Raw genomic sequence first — 20205 nt, 5'->3', positions numbered from 1 at the left:
CTATGAGGCTGCTTACTTCTGTTTGCCATCATGTATAAATAAATTATGTGTATTTTGTTTTTCATGCTCACCTTCAGACTAAAGAATCCTCTCTGCTGAATGTTGGGCAACCTACTCACGTGCCCCCCGCCCCCTTTATGTGCCTTCCTTCTTTGCCACCCCAACAGAAAGTCATTGATTTTTTCCAAACACACCTACTGTAACTACAACCCATGTTGCTGCTTTAAAAGTCAAGATATGTCTTGCATGCCTCAGTAACTGGCAGATTTACTAGCAGAGTGCATTCCTTTGTCTCAAGCCTTTCAGTGAAGCTGCCAACAAAGAAACAGTGATTTAAAAGGAATGCACCTGCCTGAGCACAGAGGGATCGTTTAGTTACAGAGCTACACTGATGCGGCGATAATTCTCCCTTCCAATCATTTCTTGTGTGGTATAAACCCAGTACTATGTCACTGCTAACTGAGCTTTAGGTCAAAGATGGTGGGGTTTCCTAATATGTCCTTGGTGACGTATTAGCCTGTTGCACTCTTGTATCTGAGCTTGTCATCTCCAGTGAAATCTGGTACTGCAAGATTTTTTGAAGGCCAATCTCATGAGTGGGTGATGATGTAAGCTCAGTGAAACTCAATAGAGAATTTGGGTTTGGTATGATATAAGCCAATACAATACAAAAGTTTCGGCACCAACGCCCCAACATCATCTCTTTACTGCAACTTACAATTTAAATCAGGATGTTATCATCAAAATAAGACTAAAGGTACTATGTGCTATGGATATATTCTGGTCAGTACACAAAAAAGGTATTTAAGATTGACCCTTGCATAAACTATTTGCGATGGCACAAAGGCCCGTCCCTTAAAATCTGATTTTCAATGAGCTCAGAGAAACTTTCCACTTTCAGCAGATGAATGTGAAAACATCTTTCTAGTGTCAAACTGCATATACATCATCCTGCACAGTGAAGATCAAACGTCAAACTGTAGGAACAACAAGAACATATTTGTGAGTGTAGGGGACTTCTATATATTCTATACTGTACCATCTAAACAGCCTGCAGAAAGTGGGGCTAAAAAAAGGTCACTTTGATCTCAGAGATTTTAAACCGTCCGAATTGTTGTAACTGAATCGTGTCCTTTTATCCATTCAACATGTATTTTTAATCACACACAAAAGTGGTCAATATGACATGAATTGCTCTTGGCTGGTCAGCAGGGATTCCTCTTCTGTGAAAATGAGACCCCTCTCCTCCAGATGTCCAGCAGCAGCTCTGTGGCTTTCAATTATGAACAGTGACTCACTGTTGAAGTATAATGTACATCTCTTCCAGGAAAGAAACCTCACAGCCTTCCTGCCCTGCAGCTGTTTACTTGTAAGAAGGGTCATCAGAGCACTAGGGCACAATATGGGGGCTATGCTTACAGTAGAGGCAACAGAATGCACTTTATCAGAAACAATATTATATGAGGTGAATATGTAACACAAAACAAAGCATATTTTTGAGACAATAAATATGATTGTGGAGTCAGAAGAGGATGACAGCCAGTTACCATAAGGAAAACCATCACAATAATAATAATAATAATAATAATAATAATAATAATAATAATAATAATAATAATAATATTGAACAGTATGGTTCAGTAAGTTCTTACTGTGATGCACAATATGAATTGATCTGCTTTATGGTGCTATATCAACCTGAAAAAGGTGAGTCAAGTAGTTCCACTCTGCAATATATTTCTGGTCATGACATTACTGACATTTCTAGTGAATAGACGATGAATTTAGAAGCTCGGTAATAAAGAAGAAGCCATGTGGCTGAATTAAACATGAGAGGTCTGCCCACGGTCCGTGATGTGACTACCAAATCATCCGTCACGGAACACACTGGGTGGGAGTAAAGCTGTACCGAGTATCAACAGAGAACAACAGGCACAGCACAGCAGCACCGCCCGCCCGGGACGCGAGCGCCGCCGCTGCAACAACCTCGCTCGCGTGATTCCACAAACGGGCGTCACGCGCATTATCCGGTTAATTTACATACCTAACGCCGCCCAGGGGGACGAACATGATAATCTACCATCGATTGAAAGCTAACCTTGCGGAGGGGAGAAGAAAAACAGCCGGAAAAAAGTTTGGACGAGAGAGGCTTGTTTTAAACCAAGCGGAGTGTTTCGACTGAGACGGAGAGGCGCTTATCGGGCTTCTTTGCCCCACTTTTGGATTACGATATGGACGCTTTGAAATCCGCAGGAAGGGCAATTATACGGAGCCCCAGCATCGCCAAACAGTCGTGGGGTGCGGGCAGACATAAAAGTGAGTATTCAGTTGTTCGACACGTTACCAGAAAGGCGTTTGCTGGTGCTAATTTGGCTAAACCGAGGGCTAAACCAAGCTAGCCTTGACAGGGAGCTAACATTACAACCGGTGAGTAACGTTACTTATACGTTCGCGTTACTTTACAACTCGTCTGTGGACGTCAGCCGCGGTTGTTCGGGGCAACATATCTGTCAGTCTGTCAGTCAGTGTGCGGGGTGTTTGCTGGAGCTGACAGGCGACCCGAAAAACGACTAGTTTAACGTGAAAGCGAGTGTTTAAAGTCGGAAATGTTTCTGTTATGCTTTTGAACTTGACGCTCGTAGTGACAGCGGCGCTCCGTCCTCCGCGGCTCGTACACCGACTCCTGTTGACGCTCTGTAGAAACTTCTGCTCCTCCGCGCGAGCTCATCGTTGGACCAAAAGCGGCCGCATGACACGACAAAAGTTTGAGAGTCTCGTGAAACCCGGTTATTGTCTGCCACGTCACTCCGTCGACTGACTGACTGACACGGTTTAGAGATGTACAACGGGGGGTCGGCGGGAGAGGCACAAGACTGCGATCCGGACTGTTGGAGAGGAAGCAGGGGGGCAGGGGAGTGAAAAGGCACGAAGAGACGAGTGGTCGTCTTCCTGGCAAGGCTGTGCAATCCTAGCAACGCACTGTTGCTAGGCGATACACTATGTGAAACAAAAAAATGAGAGGCAGGATAACAAGGAGTGGTTGCAGAGTCGGTTCACCCTAGTGCCAAAGCTCCTATCGGGGTTTCATTATCACGAAAGCCCACCTTAGCTTTGACTTTGGATTTCCATATGATTCATGGCTTCAGCTGCTCCAACGAGTGCAGTCGGGCAGCTGAGCATGATCACACACTGGCTATGTTGGCGTGGCTTTCACATGCAGGCTGAGCTGCCTACTAGACCCTTTTATGTTTGCTTACACAAAGGGGCAATGTCCCCTGCTCCCATGCCCCCCTCTCCCTTCCTTCTTTTATTTCATAGACAATAGAGCAATTGGCAGCAAGATGTGACACGTGCCAGACAGTGCAATCGATGCTTTGTTTTGGTCCACTCATCTCTGAAGGCTGGGGGAGGGGGGGTAGTGGTCACAGAGGGCTAACGACCAATCAGTCCCTAATGGTGGGAGCTTTATACTGAGGGTTAAGATGGTGATGACTTCAATCTGTGGCAAAAGTCCCATCCTCCACGCTCTGCTGCGGCTGCCTCGGACAGCCAGACAGAGTGACAGAAGTTGTTCCTCGTAATCATTTTATATATATATCACAACCTTTCTTCGCCCACGTTAGTTCTTCGTTAGAACGTCATGTGTTGTCTGTGATCAAGGAACATCCTCTATCTGTTGTTGTAATTATGGGCTTAACTGTGTTTCAGTAAGCAGCAGTGGACTGCAAAGTCATGAATGGGAAGGCAACTTGCTTAATCTTGTAGTGTCAGTAAGTGTCTGCTCTAAGGTGGAGGCTGTTTTTTGTTATGAGATGTATCCAGATACAGTCATTTATAGAGCACAGGATTAAAAAATGTAGTAATTTAGAATCTTCTATAGTGTGTCTTGAGTTGTATTAGCTTAAAAATACAATATTTCTAGATTTAGACGGGACTATAATTTGAGGCAAAGTTTTGCTCCATGTCTCCAGTGAGATTGTCTCTCCCTCCTGTGTAGGCCTTGTCAAAGCTGCCTCTTCACCTCTTTGGCATTTCTCAGCACGGCATTCTTTTTCTTCCACTGTCAGTGTTGGATCGTAACAGGTTCCAGTATTGTTTTCATAAAACTGCCCCATGTCTCTTTTAATGATCACTGCTTGTCAACATTTAAAGTAGACTGACATTTCCCTTGCTTTTGCAATCTTGTGTCTCTGCATGGGCGAGAGCGTGTCAGCTATGTCATTTCCTGCATGTGTTTAAACAGCTCAGTTGATTTTTGGCAGTCTTTTGAGCTGCCAGAATGTTTATCCGTGCTGCCCTCTCATTACATCCAAACAGGTCCCAATTGGAGGGGCGAATTGGTATGCAACACCAACCATCTTTTTAGGTCATTTTTTTTCTTTCTTAACCAGTCTGAAAAGTGTGGGAGGTAAAAAAAAATCCCTGTCTGCATTGAAGAGAGACAGTTTCCTCCCACGTTCCTGGTCAAGGAGCTGACTTCTCTGGGGTTGTCAATATTGAAGCAGCTTCATATCGGGATGTCAGTCGACCCATGTAGATGGGTAATGAGGAGTGTGTGTGATCTTAAACCACTTGGACCGCATCATATTTAACACCTAGATGTGTGAGTTGGTGTTGATGCTGCCACCGGAGATGGTAGTAGGAGTAGCTGTTGACTAATTAACATTTTGTGCATTATTCAGATAGTGTCACTGCAGTGACAGAAGTTGGGTTGGTGTTAAATAATACATCTGTAGCTGTAATTTAAATGGCATAATGCTTGAGGACAGACACAGTAGGTCTTAATTATGTTTTTATGTTATGTACCTTTCTTTTTTTCTACAACAAACCGTGTGTGGTCTGCACTGACCAGACCCCCCTGCACCTCTGGCTCTGCCCTGGCCAGTTAGTGCCTTGTCCCTTGCACAAAGTCATCCAAAGGGGGCTGCCAGGCAGTAATGGAGATTGCTTCCTGTAGGATTCCTTTATGGAGTTGTAAAGTCCTCACTGATTTATGGTCCTGTTAGATCTTCTGTATCTGTAAGCTGCTTCTGTGGAGTCAGTGTATGGAGTCACATGTGACTGTGTTTGTGGAGAGCACAATCATGATTTGTCACTGTTTCTCTAAGAAGACAATTTTTAATCTTGTAGGGAAATGAATGTTTGACTTTCTCTCATTTCAGCTGACACAGTAAGAAAAATAGCATACTTTAAACATCAGAATTGTTATCGTTACACCAGTAACTGGCACAGGCTAAGTTGAGCAATAAATTGCAGTATGATGAATTGTGAATCAAAAGCTGATCTATTTGCATCTGTTATTCCCTGTGCTATATTGCACTCAATTGCCTGTGATCAGAAAAATGTGTTTCCATGTGTTATTATTTCAGAGTAAACACTTATGCCTTCTGTATACACTGTAAAATTAGCTCCAAAAGACCGCTCATAACAAAACATGTTTGTGGCAGGAGCAAGATTATAAAAATTGGACATGATGTTTTTTTGTCTCATTCAAGAAAATAGAACATATTTTCATTTACCCCAATTCATCACAGTAGGGACTACCTTGTAAGGCTATGCCATTCTGTGAAGCCAGAAGAGAAGTCTGGGCAGGAAGCACAGTGCTAACCAGTTCACTTTTCTGGTGAGAAATAATTCATGTAATCTCCTTCAGCCATATGTGTAGACATATGGTCAGTGTGGTAGTTCATTGTCAGCAGGAGAACTTAGTGACTAAATAAACGCCATCTGAGACTTTTACAGCCAGTGAAAATCCCAATTAAGTATATGTAGACAGCTATCTCAGCCTGGAAGCAGTTGACGCTATTCGTCATTCAGTTTACAATTACAACACCTTTCCCTTTTAATCTGTTCTGAGAAAGTGAGTTAATAATACTAGATAATACTGCAGGCTTGACAAGAGCTCTTTTCTCCACAGCTCCTAAAGCATGAGCAAGACATTATTGTGCACCTACAGCAGAAACAGCCTTTCCCTTTTCTCTAACTTGTCACTCACGCTGTGGAGGTTTATTGATGTCTTCTGGGTGTTTGACAAGAATGAAACTCCGTTAGTTGATGAAGCAACTTGTTCTTCCACTCCAATGAGCATGTAATTCTGGTAATACTTGCTCTTTTTAGCACCCCCTCTCAAACTGAAGCTTGTTTCAAAACTTGTCTCTTTCCTTTTCTTTTCAAGGTCCCAGTATACCTGTGAGCTATGGCCTGGATTGCTGTGTTGTGCCAGTGGTAGTAAAATCTTATGAAACTTCACATGACACGCCCTTTTACCCTAAACTCACCTTGAAGGCCGTAGGAATGCAAGGGGGATCATTTTTATTAATGGAAGATTGCTTGACCTGTCTTTCTCCACCCATGTGTCTGCCACTGCTGCCAGAATTACAAGTAGAAACATGTCTGTGCAAAAAAGCACATACACATTTTGGAGTGAGGATACAGAGAAGAGTTTTGTGGCTGACATGCACAACTCCATAATCTCAGGGATACATTGTGCAAATCTGTCGTCCTGTGAGTGTGAAACACGGTTAAACAAGAAGGAGTTTCATCAGCCCTTGGGGCAATATGCAACTACGCAAAGAATCAAACAGTCAAAACAAATGCTTTATTTGAATGGTTATTATGCATTTTGTGCTGTTTTTGTACTGGTTTGTGTAGAAGTCCTCATGGGTCCTCTTGGTTCTCCGTAACTGACACTTGACCCTGGACCTGAGTCAGTCTGGATCTAAATTATATTCAGTTTAATTGGGTCCAGGGAGGGACCCATTGTATTGTGTGTCATAATCATTGCAGTTGTCTGCAAAACACCTAAAACACGCAATTATTCAGTTTACTGAAGTTGAAAAGCCTGAAAATGTTTTGCCTTTCTGCTTTAAAAAAATATTAAAACGATATAATAAAATAAGGATAATTAATTAATCATTATTTTATGTCAATCAACAAATTTTGGCTCTTTACTGCATGTAAATTGATTGGTTGTATCATGCTGCTGGTGCTGGTGTTCTGTCTCTATTTTAGTCTTTTCGGCTCAGTTACATTTTGGATACGGTTCAATTGTCGTTGGTTTTATTTTGGGCCACTTCAGACTGTCCTTATTTGTCTTTTTAATCTGGATAGGTTTCCCACAAGTCAGTCTGGGGAGCACAGTTTATAAAAATGGCGTCCTTATTTGTCATTATTTGAGTTGCAATAGAAACTAGCTTCTCCTGTGTATTGTGGCTGTGCGCAGGGTGCTGTAAGGATCAGTTTCATAACCCTGCTTCTTGTCGAGAGTACATTCTGGCCTCAGCTGGTCATCAGCTGTAATCCCCAGCTGGCATGACCTCTCATTTCTCCTGCCTCTCCTCACTTTCCTTCTTTGAGTGGATTTAGCCAATACTGAAAGACACGTGTCTCAATGTTGCGACTTAAACCATGACTATAAGACTCTTATCCTCTCTAAATCCTTCCCTTCACCCAACCGGAATTGTTTTTGATGGTCATCAAATTAAATATGGAGAGCTACATAGTCATGCAATGCTTCCTTTGTATTATTGGGAATGTTCCAACACAGATTTTTAAGAGTATCATAAGCCTGCTGGTGTAGAGGATGAAATTAAAGGAGCCCCCCGGTGTCCAAGGACAAAGACAAAAGAGGTCACGTACTGCAGGGCATAAAGGATCCCAACTGAGTGTTCATCTTACTTACTTTGTATCGATTGCTCCTTTAGTGAACTGGTCTGTTGTTTATGTCTGTGGTCGTTTGTCTCTAATGCTGTTGTGAATTTGCGGATGCTACACAGAGACCCTTTGACCTGGATTTGCAATAACATGTAAAACATTTCCTGTATCCTTTTCACAGCAGCTTAAGTTAGGAGGAGGAACAATGGTACTGGATCAAGCTTTGTACCAGGCAGGGACAGACAGTGACAATCCCCCCCCATGTGTAGTAACACACTCTTTCCCTTTGACTAACACTCAGCCTTTCTCTTCTTAACAATGGTCTAGTTCAGCCTTTTCCTGTAATAGACATGTCTCTTTTCGAGAGGTGGTGATGGCAGTTCTCATCTCTGACCTGCACTGAAATCAACAGCCTGAACAGAACCCATGAGGTTACATACATGCAGTACATAACACGGTTACATGACACTCAGCCACAGAAGATAGAGATAGAGAGATGTAGGACTTTACTATTTTGTGGCGTAGTTAGAGGTTGTCCAAGGCTCTCTCCCAACAAGCTTTGTGCTGTGTCTCTGTGTATCCCTCCAGGCATCTTTCCTCATCTGAGTCGGCAGTTTCTAAATTAGCCCAAAGTGTCCTGATTGGAATCTAATAATGCTGGAATAGGTGTTTTCTGCACGTGTCTTGTTGTTGTGAGATAAGAAGGGGTCATCTCACCACAGGCCCAGGTCAGCCGAGGCCGTAAATAGCTGAGGATACATGAGGATATTTAGCTTTGGTGATTGGTTGTAGTTGGGCCACATTGTAGTAATTCTTAAAATTAAGTAAAAGTCTTAGTGTTTTTCTTATTGTCAAAATAATCCACAAAAAGAGCTAAACAAAGGACTGAACCTACTGAGTAGTGTGTGTGTGTGTGTGTGTGTGTGTGTGTGTGTGTGTGTATCCAATGCCTGATGTAGCTCATTTCTCTGTGCTGTAGACTTCCCTTTTGTGGTCATAAACTAAAAACGCATGAGTGAGCCTCAAACATTGCACTGGCTGACATGTTCCTTTATTAAGATGAACATGGGCACTATATCTGGAATCAATTTCCAAATGCACTGTCTTGATACTGAAAATACTACCTCACAAAATGTGTATCAATCCGCTGCTGAAAATAGTCCCCAACAAATGCACTGTTTGCATGTTTTCCACAGTTCCCAGCTGTTCAAGGAAATACATAGGACTTTCAGAGATTTTCCGTCTGCTATTTGCACCCAAAAATTATGGGCTTTTCTTTGGCATCAGGTGGTTCTCACTCATGCCAATTTGTTCGAATTGAGAATTTCCCATGACGTGCACATGGACACAAAAAGCATCCTCGGTGAGCAGATAGTGTTACCGCTGTCCGTAGTTACAACACTGATCCTCTGAGAGGACCACATGAAAGGCAGCCAGTGTACACACCTTTTCCCAATATCCCAGGGTGACGCACATCTCCAACAAAGCAAAAACTGAGACCCTGTTACTTGCCAGGGTTTCGGTGCTTGTTTCACTGTTTGGCAGCCACTGTGTTTTAGAACAACAGTGGAGATTTATTCAATTCCAAACTTGTACAAGAGAAGGTATGCAGGTGGGCAGGAGTGTGTCCAACCAGACCATAAACAAAGAGTCATTCACAGTTTGGTATCCAAAGGGCTCAGATGAATGCGCTGGAATTCTCTCCTCACACTCATTCACTGACGCCAATGCGACACCACGCGGAGAGCTCTCAGTGCTCAGAAGCTCCTTTCAAATCTCAACAAAGGGGAACGTGTTGATGCATCAGGCTCGACTCGTGGAGCCTGCTGGAGTGGTGGAGTGGGGCTTTGACTCTTGACCTGACAGTCTTTATTTATGTTTGTTAAACCAAGTTTGGCTATGTTGATGCCAACCCCCCTTCTCCCTCCCCAGAATCCCCAAAATAATCATTCATGACAGACTCGGTTGAATATGTAACTGCGGTAGCCTAGGGTTTCAGCACTGCAGTGGCTTACTCATGCACTCACAGGTTTACTGACATAATCTGGTATCACTTGTAGAATGATGTCAGTAACAAGGATGTAAAAGGATTTTCCTGGACACTGCTAGAACATTAACTCCTACTGTCTGATGTGATAAAAACTGTGTTAAGTCTCAGTAGGTCTGACTCAGTGGCTCCAATGTCATGTCACCTGCTCAGCTTTGTCACCAAGTGGTTTGCGGTCGAGAAACGTGTCACTGACTGCGAGGAAGAGTGGCCTTATTCATCTTTAATCCATCTTTGTATGTCCTCAACAGTTGCTCAATCAAAGCTTCTGTTCAAATAATCATTTCCATCCATTTTCAAGCGGCGAAACGCTACTAATGTTGGCTGTAAGCAAACTAGATCGCAGTCATAAAACAACTAAGTTGTCAGGATGGCACTGTGGTGATTTGTGTTTTTATGCCTGTGTCGCTGCATGCCCATCTCCCTCTCTGCCAGCCCCAGAGTATTAACTACATTATTTAGCCGGCACTCACAGCATAGCAGAGCGCTCTTGCTGTTTCCACGGTGATTAAACTGTTGCATCTCCCTAATTGTCCATTAGATTTGTTGTGTGTATGTGTGTGAATTTATGGTGGGAATTTTAACTCGCTGCCCTGATTTGCATATTTTTCCTGGCATTTGGTTTTATTTCCAGATTACCTCACTTCCTCTTTCTCTTTTATCTGCTTGTTTTTCATTTATAAATGTCTTTCTGCCTCTGCCCGTCTCCCCCCCACCCCCTCTTCTCTCTCTCTCTCTCAGACTCTGTATGTTGTTCTTAAAGCAGCGGCAAGGCCAGGAAGCAGATTTTCTCTCCTCATTACTGTCACTGTCACTGGCTGTTGACAGGGAAAGCGATAGTGATCCTCTCTGACCCTCCCTTATCCAAATCGCCTGCTTCATTTCCTATGTTGTTGTCTTTGACCAAAATACCCACTACATCCACCACCCCTTCTCATGCTCTAATGCTGCACAGGCTCAGCCCTCAAATCCCTTTGATTATAATTCCCGAGACCTCTGTGCTGTCTTGCCTCCCCAGATCTCTTGTTGCATCAAAAGGGCCCAACTGCCTCTGTAGTTTTAGATTCATTAAAACTTCATGAAAAGTCACGGCTTATGCATTGACTCGAATGATCGGATCTTAAAGAATAGGCTAAGACCTTTTTCTAGTGCGTTTTCTTCTACAACAGTCTTGTGTAACCACCGGAGGACGAACACAGCCTGGCCTGACACTCTGACAACAGACAGACTCTGTCTGGGCTCACAGGTTCATTGAACCCTACAGCTTCCATAACCTGCCTGGATTCTGCACATTTTGGCTACTGCTTTTGCATGACTGGGCCTTTTTTTATATACGTTTATAGTAGTTTGATTACTATAGGGTTTTCTCGGCCCCACAAAATGATACAATATGTGAAGGAATCAGACATTTTCAAAAAACATTTATTGTTCAAACTGCAATGTATGAAAAAGAAAACTTTAACACTGCTTCCTTTTTAAAACTAAATATTTTGAACTTCTCAAATATTCTATCGCACAAGAAAATAATTAGTTACAGCAGTACAACGGTATGACAGCATATAAAAAATGAATATCATGGGGAATTAAAAACAGGTATACTCTTTTGGATGCTGGTGTCTATTTCCATATCACAGAAAATTCTGGAAAAACAGAAGTTATGGGAAAAGATGGTATGGCGTAGACCCAGCCTTGAATAATTCCTTTTAGTTTTTGAGAAGTTTTCTCTTACTCGTTCAGACTGCATTCCTTGAAATGGTAATTAAATGAAGCGTGTTACCATGCAATACCACAGATTCTAGGAACTTGAAACGTGTGTTTAACACATTCTGACAATCTCATGCTGTCTAAAATGCTACCAGATACATTCTTTGTGAAGAAACCTTATTGCTTTAATGACCCCTTATCATACTCATTTATAGGAACATTTGATCCAGAAGTCTGATCTTCCTGTATTATTAAACCTGTCTGGTTTTTGCACTCCGCTCTGTTGACAGTGTGATATAGAGGTGTGAAGGGTTGTAGAGTTGTACTACAGTTCATATGAGGTGAGCTGCAGAGCAAGGAAGTCACTACATGCAGTGTCTTTGGTCCTCTGTTCTTCTCCTGGCCGTGACTTGCCGGTGGACTGTTGAGACTTGTCTGAAGCAGGAGGAGACATAGGGGACGGGAGCAGGTTTCCATCTGACTGGCAGAATGGACTTCACACTGGCTGTGTGATTACAGGCTGATTACGCTTCAGTGACTGTCTGCCAATGGGCTTTTTGTCATGTGTATGCCACACTGCGACACATCACAAACTACACATGAAATGTGTAATTATAGATGGTTAAAACCGGCTAGCCGAAAGAGTAACCAAAATGGTTTATTGAGTGAACCTATGGGAGGAAAAATAACTATTGAAGACTTATGCTTTGGACAGAGAGATACTTTCTTATATTTAGTGTGGTTAACATGAAGCATAACTCAAGTCACTGTTTTCCAGTGACCTGAGTTATGCTTGAGACTTAATGTATTGTGTAATGCAAAATACACTGAGTTTGGACTCGCAAATGGGAGGATTGCAATTTGGACAACAGCGTTCTTTCTGACATCACCAGCTCAGCTGGGCTCTGGTTAACACTTCAACAGAACTGTAAATGATCTCAGCCAAAAGCTCTGCTCATCTAGCTTTATCTGAGGTTTCAACTGCGTTGATCGTGAAATGTGATACAGAAATGTGAACTTGTTATCCTCACTGTATTGTATACAATATACAAAAGCTAATATCATAAACTACACCGCCACTGTTTGTGTTTTTATTGATATATATATTCCTAATTTTTATAAGTCTGGAAGGATCTGTACATATTGCTTATTATTGCTATTATTATATTTAAACTCAAAACTGATTACATCTTATGTTGAAAACACTGGCGAGACATTGGTACCACCAGTAAAATACTAAATTGTTTGCTGAGATAAGACCGGTCTCCTGGGGTTATGTTGGCTGTTGACTGGCCAGTTATCTCTGCAGTGGCTCACTGACGACATCCCCAACCGGAGCCAGTGCTCAAGCAGGCAAAATTCATGCTGGAATAGTCGGTGCATTAACACTTAAATGCATTTTGACTGAATTGAAGAGTGATGACATACTTTCAGACAAGAACAATGATTGAGAAAGGCCTGGGCTTTCTGATGGAGTCATTGCCTGTAATTCTTCCAACTCACACGTATGTCTAGGATTATCTGAAGTACTAGTATACACATTGTTTTTCAGGGTGTGTTATCTTTTATGCCCAAGAGTGTCATCTGGGAGTTAATCCAATGCTTACAGATGCTGGGAGTGGTAAATTCTTATTTTCCAATCCCCCATCATTTGATGGTCAACCAGCAGATATTTATTTTGTTCCTGTTCCCAGAGTATTTTTCCGCAGGACACATTTCCCTCATCTGGCATGAGCTTCTGTGAGAGCGTGGCTGATATTTATGTAATGGTTTGTGTGTTTGTAGAAGTGGTGAGCTGGGCAGCTGTAAAAAGTTTTCCAGAGGATCCGGGTGCAGGCACCTGGCCCTGTGAAGACTTACAGAGCAGGAGCCAGAACGAAAGACCAGATGAACCCCACTGGTTCATTATTCTCATAGATGATTGGTTAAACAAACCCTTACATGTCTTGACACTCAGGGATGTTGACAGAAGCTGCTGCCCTCTATCTGCCCGCCCAATCCTATCCTTTTCCACTCCGCAAACATCAGTGCTCCATTGCCTGCTCTCTCTGGCTCGTTTACAGGCAGTGTCACCCAGGCGAGCCACGCTCGCTGACCGGCCAGAGCTCCAGCGTAGCCACGAATCCTTTGAAGTTTGCTCTAATCAGCACCGCAGCTGCAGAGAGCTGCTGTGGAGGGGGCTGCTGCTGGTGGGGGGTTGGTTGTGTAAATGCAAATGTGACCAATATGAAAACGGATTATTATTCCATACAAAGCAGCACTCTGGGTATATGCACCAGTCTAAAAATAGCTATGAACCAGAGCTATTTTTGCTCTTTTTAACTACCTTGTGTCAGTTATTTTATTGCTCACTAAAACTGCTACAGTGATGTGCTGTGAGTTTTTTTTTATTTTTTTCATAATATTCATCTACTCTAATCTATTTCAGGCAGGCTGGACTAAAGATTTCCCATCATCTGCGTTTTCTAGTCTTACAGTTGCTTCCTCAGGATCTCTTGGGATGGGTGATTCCTAAGACTGCAGTCAGGGTGAACTGCTGGTCATCCCCAGAGACTTGCCTCCTGCCAGCATTAGTATGGGCAGTTGAAGTACAGAGGCTTTCTTCTCATATCTCCGCTGGACCAGCACAGCCCTGTTGCCGCAGCTGTGTGTATTATGTGAATGACATCTCTGCTAAGCCTTGAATCACTCAGAGCACATCTGACAGATTGTTGAAATTCAGTGAAGCAGACCTGTCAGCAATGTTGCCTTTTGTAAACACTGAAAATCTCTGGACTCAGGTTCACTGTTGCTTTTACAAACATGAGCAAAGAAATGAAAGGTTAGTAATACCTTGCTAGCCGAGGTTAAGTCTGCATTATCCCAATCGTACAACTGTCTGCAAATGTCCTAAGTGGCCACAGCTCGTAATGGACATTTATCGTCCACTTGATAACTTGATTTAAGTCATGAATAGGAGCTAATGATTCCTCGCCGCAGATTATATTACAGCCAGCGTGCTCCTTAAAGCACTAATGTAACTACAGGATCAGGAGAGGAGGGCAGCGCGATCTGTTCCCCACACTTAGGAGCTCAAAGACCTCGACCTTAGAGTGGGTGTTCACTGTCAGACTCACCCATTACTTAAGTATGGGTTTGGTTAAAGCTACATTTAGACCATTATAAATCCTCCTCCGTAACCACTCACAGTTGGCTTGGTTTGGATGGAGAAGAAAGGAATATTATAGGTTAACCTCTGCTGCCTTTTCCAAGTGCTTTAAACGATATAGGTTCTTAAGCCAAGTGATAGCGTTCACAAAGTATAAATGCATCCAAAAATACTTCACTTACTGGGCTGACGACTGGCCATTTTGCAAATGTATAGTATTATGTAGTTGTAAAAACGCTTTGAGGTAAGTCTTTCTTTGTACCTTTTAGTATGTTAGTTTATTAAATTTATTTTAAGTGGAAGATGAATGTAAACTTGAAATGCCAATCAATAACTGTTTCATCCTTAAAAGCGCATTAAATCTTAAATGCATTGCTCAATGAAAGCTTAAACAGTTAACATGAGCAAGCAAGCAATACCTTTTACCATGCCTAGAATGAGCTTAATTTAAAATTATGTAAAAACCATCGGTTCTAAAGGGAATTAAAGCACTCAAGCTATAATGGGGACAACAAACCTTCATTTGAGTGCTAGCAGATGAATACATTTTCATTGTTGATTAATCTGCCAATCTGTTTTGTCGAATTTTCTCAAGTCTAAATTTTACTATCAAGTAAGAGTAAGAAAATCAGCGAATACTCACATTTGAGAAGTTTTGCATTTCTGTTTCAGTAATTTGTCTATTGATTAAGCGGCTTTAGTATGTATGACAGAAGGCTAAACTATTCCTTTAGTGAACACTCAGTCACCCTAGAAAGCATTTCATGGGTTAACCCAACATATGGGACTCATGAAAGCATTGTACAGCACATGAGCAGAAGGTTGTTTACCATTTATAGCTGACTGCACATCTCCTTAGACAACAAGACAGTGGCGGTGACCACGGGATTCTCCCCCTGCCGATGCTGGGTGCCATAAAGACCACCCAGGAAGGGAGGGTGTGGTGTTGTTGATTGTGTTTTCTGATGGGCCTTTTTGAGGAGACAAATGGATCTCTGCCCCCGCTCACTATCACACGTCATAGTGGCAAGTCCATAAACCTTTTATGAGCTTCAAGGAGAAGTTAGCATGTTTATTGTGGAACAAATGGCTGAATACTGAAGAAGTGGTCTTGTGTGAATTTCCACTCTGAAATGTTGTTCCTGGTTTGCCTGTAGTGGAAAACTGTTTGTGCAGCTGGTTCCTAATAGACTCAAGTTTGTTCAGTTTGAAAGCTGCTGAATATTGAAAATCCAGTGTTGGCTGTCAGCATATTTTAAACATGAATGTGATTTGTTGTTATTTGGAAGGCAGGCTGGTTTACTTAAGTTGTTTGTTCTTTCTCTTCCCCTGTTCCCTCTCTGTGGTGTAGTCCTGTGACCAGACACCCCTGGCTATCTTCATACTGATGTAATATAGAGAGAAGGACATCGCCTTGAGTGATTCACCCAGCATTCCTGTGATAAAAGAGATGAAAACCTAAGCCTTAGCGTTTCATTCTGCAGATTCTTTTTTTCCCACAATATTGAGTTTGGATAAGTGTCATTCTCTAATAAACTGGAGTTGATCTTATATGAATGACTTCACCGGCAGAAGTAAAGGCAGGATAGTAAATGAGTTCTAGCAGACAGCCAAGAGGGCCAGTTTTATCTCTTGAACAAGTATTTGACAACCTGTTTCAAACCATGGTTCGATTTTTTTCTTAAATATTGTGTGGTGATTGAAGAGTCTGTCTAGTTTTTTTTTGTTTTTTTTTTACGTTAAATTGCAAATAAGGATCTGTATCTCTTCACCTAACAATCTGTCATTTAACACACTGCCTTCATCTACATTGACTGCTGTCAAAAAAACCTCACGACATGTCTTGCTTCACAGTCTGCTTATCTTGAAAACCTGTTCGCATGAAGTGTTTGCAGCATACATGTACTAAACCCCAGAATTTCCTCTAAACCACATAGATAAAAAAGTGCTGTTTTAGATCTAAAAAGATTAAAACCCTTTTACCAAGTTGCGATTCTCGTTCAAGTTGCAACCTTACTATCAGTTATATTTGTATTAGCGATGGGGCCGATCCGATCCAGTATCGGTATCGGGACCGATACCAGCGTAATTCTCAAATCGGAATTTCCCGATCCAACCTGCGCAGATTTCCCGATATCCATGAGCCATGTGCGCGCTTTAACGTTGTCGGTTGAAATGACTCCACAGGTGATTCCTGCCGGCCGGTCTGCTATCTGGCTGCAAACTGTGGAATGGATTTCCTGAACGGAGGCGCGGCTCAATGAGACAGAGTTATGAGACACGCCCCGCTCAGGAAATCCATTCCGCAGTTTGCAGCCAGCTAGTAGGATAGCATTGAGCAGCATTGTGGCTAGCCAACATGTCCGCTGTGTGGAAATACTTTACACTGGAAACACCACAGAGCAAGACAGCAAAATGCAATGTTTGCAAAGCCGTAATTCAGAGACACAGAAGCGCCCTCGCGTCGTAACGTACAACACTACGAACGCAATCAAACATTTAAAAAAGCACCACAGGAAACAGCACAAGGATTTTTTAGGCGAGCTGTCAGGAATCACTTGTAGAGTCATTCCAAAAACAAGGTAAACTGCAGGCAGACTGTGTGTGTGTGTGTGTGTGTGTGTGTGTGTGTGTGTGTGTGTGATGTTTACACACTATTTCAAGACTCAAATATTTGACATTTTGGCAAGTTAATAAATATTGACATGACAATAAATTTGAAACCCTTACAGTTGCATATTTGTTTTCAGGATGGGATTTTTCCTGTTAACAGGATTTCCTGTTTTTCTGACTTCCTTTTCTGACCTTATACTTACCTCAAGTTGCCTTTTGGGACATACATGCATACATACGTACATATCATACTTGCCTGTTGAGAGGAGTTTATTTCAGCCTCATATATAATCAACAATAATGATAATAATAATATTAAAGCAAACACAGCTCTGGTATCGGAATAGTATCGGTATCGGCCGATATCCAAATTCAGGTATCGGGATCGGATCAGAAGTGAAAAAACGTGGATCGGTGCATCCCTAATTTGTATTTATTGATGTTGTTTTAGATTTTGATAATAATAACAAGTTTACATTTTTCTTGTTTTCTACATAAGAAAACGATACGCTATTTGGGATTTTTAAAAGTTTTTATTATGCAACAGGTGGAATTATTTTCATCCAAATGGTTTGGCAATTTAGCACTTGCCTTCTTTCAAGGACAAATAGCAAAAGCATGTGCTCATCACACACACCCATAATGAGGATAATGTGGTTTGGCTGCAGTCCACAATCCTACAAGTGGACTGAGAGAAGGCTGTGCTGTACTGACACATGTCTGACAGAGTATCTCTTAGCCTGCCTCAAAGTACAAGCAGCATTGTCATTGTTGGTGAACAGAAGTGTCACCGGTGTGTGTCTCTCATCTGCAGAGCTTCCAGAGAACTGGACGGACACGAGGGAGACCCTTCTGGAGGGCATGGTGTTCCAGCTCAAGTACCTGGGGGTCACGATGGTTGAGCAGCCCAAAGGAGAGGAGCTGTCTGCGGCTGCTGTCAAGAGGATAGTGGCCACGGTGAGAGACAACACACACCTACACACATAACTGGAATAGCTTAATCTGTGGGCACCCAAAATATCTTGTCAAAGCACCCTTATTCAGAAAACTATTGCCCAGAAATGGGTTTCACTCAAGCACATGCGATGTCTTTCCCACTTCATCACCTCCACCACTTGGAAATCATAGTCATCCGCTAGTTTTCTCCTGTTTATGACCTGACTGGCACCTCGGTGAAAAGTGCCTGCCTGGCTGCCTACTTTCCCCCCGGAGGCCCAGGCTGACATTTGGAGGAGGATGCAATTAGTTTAGACAGTGTTGCTCAGTGTATGGCTCAGCCAGCTTTATCATGGTAGAAAAGGCTTAATGTTATTGGATCTGGCAGCTCAGTGGATAATGAAGTTAGCGGCGGCCGAATGGTGGGACTCGGGACACGATGATATATGGAGAGGAAGGCTCTGATTGGGCCTAATCTGTTGGCTGCCCTTGGTGTCCCTCTGAAAAGGATGCTAGGCAACTGGATGGGATATTTTTTCACTTGTAATAGGTGAACTTGGTGTAAAGTAATATTTTGTCCGCCCAAGTTGGAAAAGTTGTCATTTACTGAATTGGATTCTCACACATGCTAGTTGTTGTTAAACTTGTTTCCTTAAGATTCTTTATTCAACTTGTTTGTGTGTTTGTTTTGACGATGTCTTTGTTAATTGGCTTATAGCATATTTTCCTACTGTTAATCAAGCAAGCAGCTTAGCTATCTTTGGTTCGAAGGTCTATCTTATCTCCAAGAATTTAACTTATCTTTTGATCGGCATCTTTTGACCTACAGTCTGGATTTCATGAAAACTTGATGACAGAAAATGTGCTTTGTATCTTGATTGTTTTGCTATATCATATCCCTGGCATCAGTGGATTTTGATTGGTTGTCCTGATTGAAAAAAAAAATTCAGAGTCTGAGTTGTAATTTGCATAAATTCAAGGTTGATCCTTTCTTATGTCTCTGTCTCACTCACACACCCTGTTTTCTCCACTCTTTCTTTCTCCTTCATCACTTCCTTCCAGGCCAAAGCCAGTGGAAAAAAGCTCCAGAAAGTCACATTAAAGGTCTCCCCACGAGGAATCATCCTTTACGACAGTGCCTCCAATCAGCTGATAGAAAACATCTCCATATACAGGTCAGTCCTCCTCCTCCTCCTCCTCCTCTAGCTGTTAATATTTCTAACACAGTCCGTGTCCCCGGCTGACTCGGGCGGCCCCAGTTATGAAATACTTTCACCCTAAGCTTGTCCTTATCACCTACAATAAAACAAAAGTTGTTATTTCCCCATTGCTGTCATCCATCACAGGATGGATGTGAGTGTAAGGAGGTGTGGCAGTATAATGTGTGTGTGTGTGTGTGTGTGTGTGTGTGTGTGTGTGTGTGTGGGGAGCTCAGTCTATCAGCAGTTTGTCTCATCAATCTCAACTCTCTTGGGAGCACTACAACAGCTGTATGTCTGAGCTTGAGACACACACACACACACACACACACACACACACACACACCATTCTCTCTAGTAAATGCCTACAGATCTCACTTGCGTGCCACAGCCTGCACGCCTAAAGCTGTCTAACCTCCATCGGCCTCGAGCTTATGAGCCGAGATTGAATCACTTTACTAAAATCGCGCGTTTATGAGTCAACATATGAAGGAGAGATGGGACTTTCCATCATTTTTCCAAGCATGAATAGGCTTATGTTGAATAATTTCTTCTAAAAACTGGCAGATTGAGGACAACATCTCAACTGTTGACAGTTGTCTAAAGTTATCCAGGAACAGTTTTATTTACAAGTCTACACTGGCCATGTTTCTGGCTTTCCAGTGTCTCCTTGGGATGTTCTTCGATTTTTGACAACAGTTTCATTCTGCCCACCTATTCAATTAGGCATACAACATTTATCTATATTTAAAGATCTGATCTCTACATTGCTGGGCTGTTTTTCCAGATTCAACCTGTGGGACACTGCACACAGAAGTTCTTTGGAGGAGGCAAAAGGCAAAATGACTAACAAAAAATGTCTTACACGTATTTCTAAAATTCAATTGATAATGTTTGCATGTTGC

At 42.3% G+C, this 20205-nt stretch overlaps 1 protein-coding gene across 4 annotated transcripts in view; it reads left to right on the top strand.

Moving 5' to 3' along the window:
• The first annotated feature begins 1967 nt into the window (after positions 1-1967).
• The window catches only part of ldlrap1b (low density lipoprotein receptor adaptor protein 1b), a 32692-nt gene continuing 14454 nt past the window's right edge, over positions 1968-20205 (top strand). Inside the window, exons 1-3 of one of the 4 annotated variants that reach the window (XM_051395947.1) lie at positions 1968-2316; positions 17980-18122; positions 19164-19276. In XM_051395947.1, the coding sequence (XP_051251907.1) occupies positions 2232-2316; positions 17980-18122; positions 19164-19276 (341 nt within the window). In that variant the 5' untranslated portion in view covers positions 1968-2231. The remainder of the gene's footprint in view (positions 2317-17979; positions 18123-19163; positions 19277-20205) is intronic. The other 3 variants (XM_051395946.1, XM_051395945.1, XM_051395944.1) reach the window with 3 other exon arrangements.

The sequence above is a fragment of the Dicentrarchus labrax genome, unplaced genomic scaffold (genome assembly GCF_905237075.1).
Source record: "Dicentrarchus labrax unplaced genomic scaffold, dlabrax2021, whole genome shotgun sequence".
In the NCBI taxonomy this organism is placed as follows: Eukaryota; Metazoa; Chordata; class Actinopteri; family Moronidae; genus Dicentrarchus; species Dicentrarchus labrax.
This window is presented reverse-complemented; position numbering and strand designations above follow the sequence as displayed.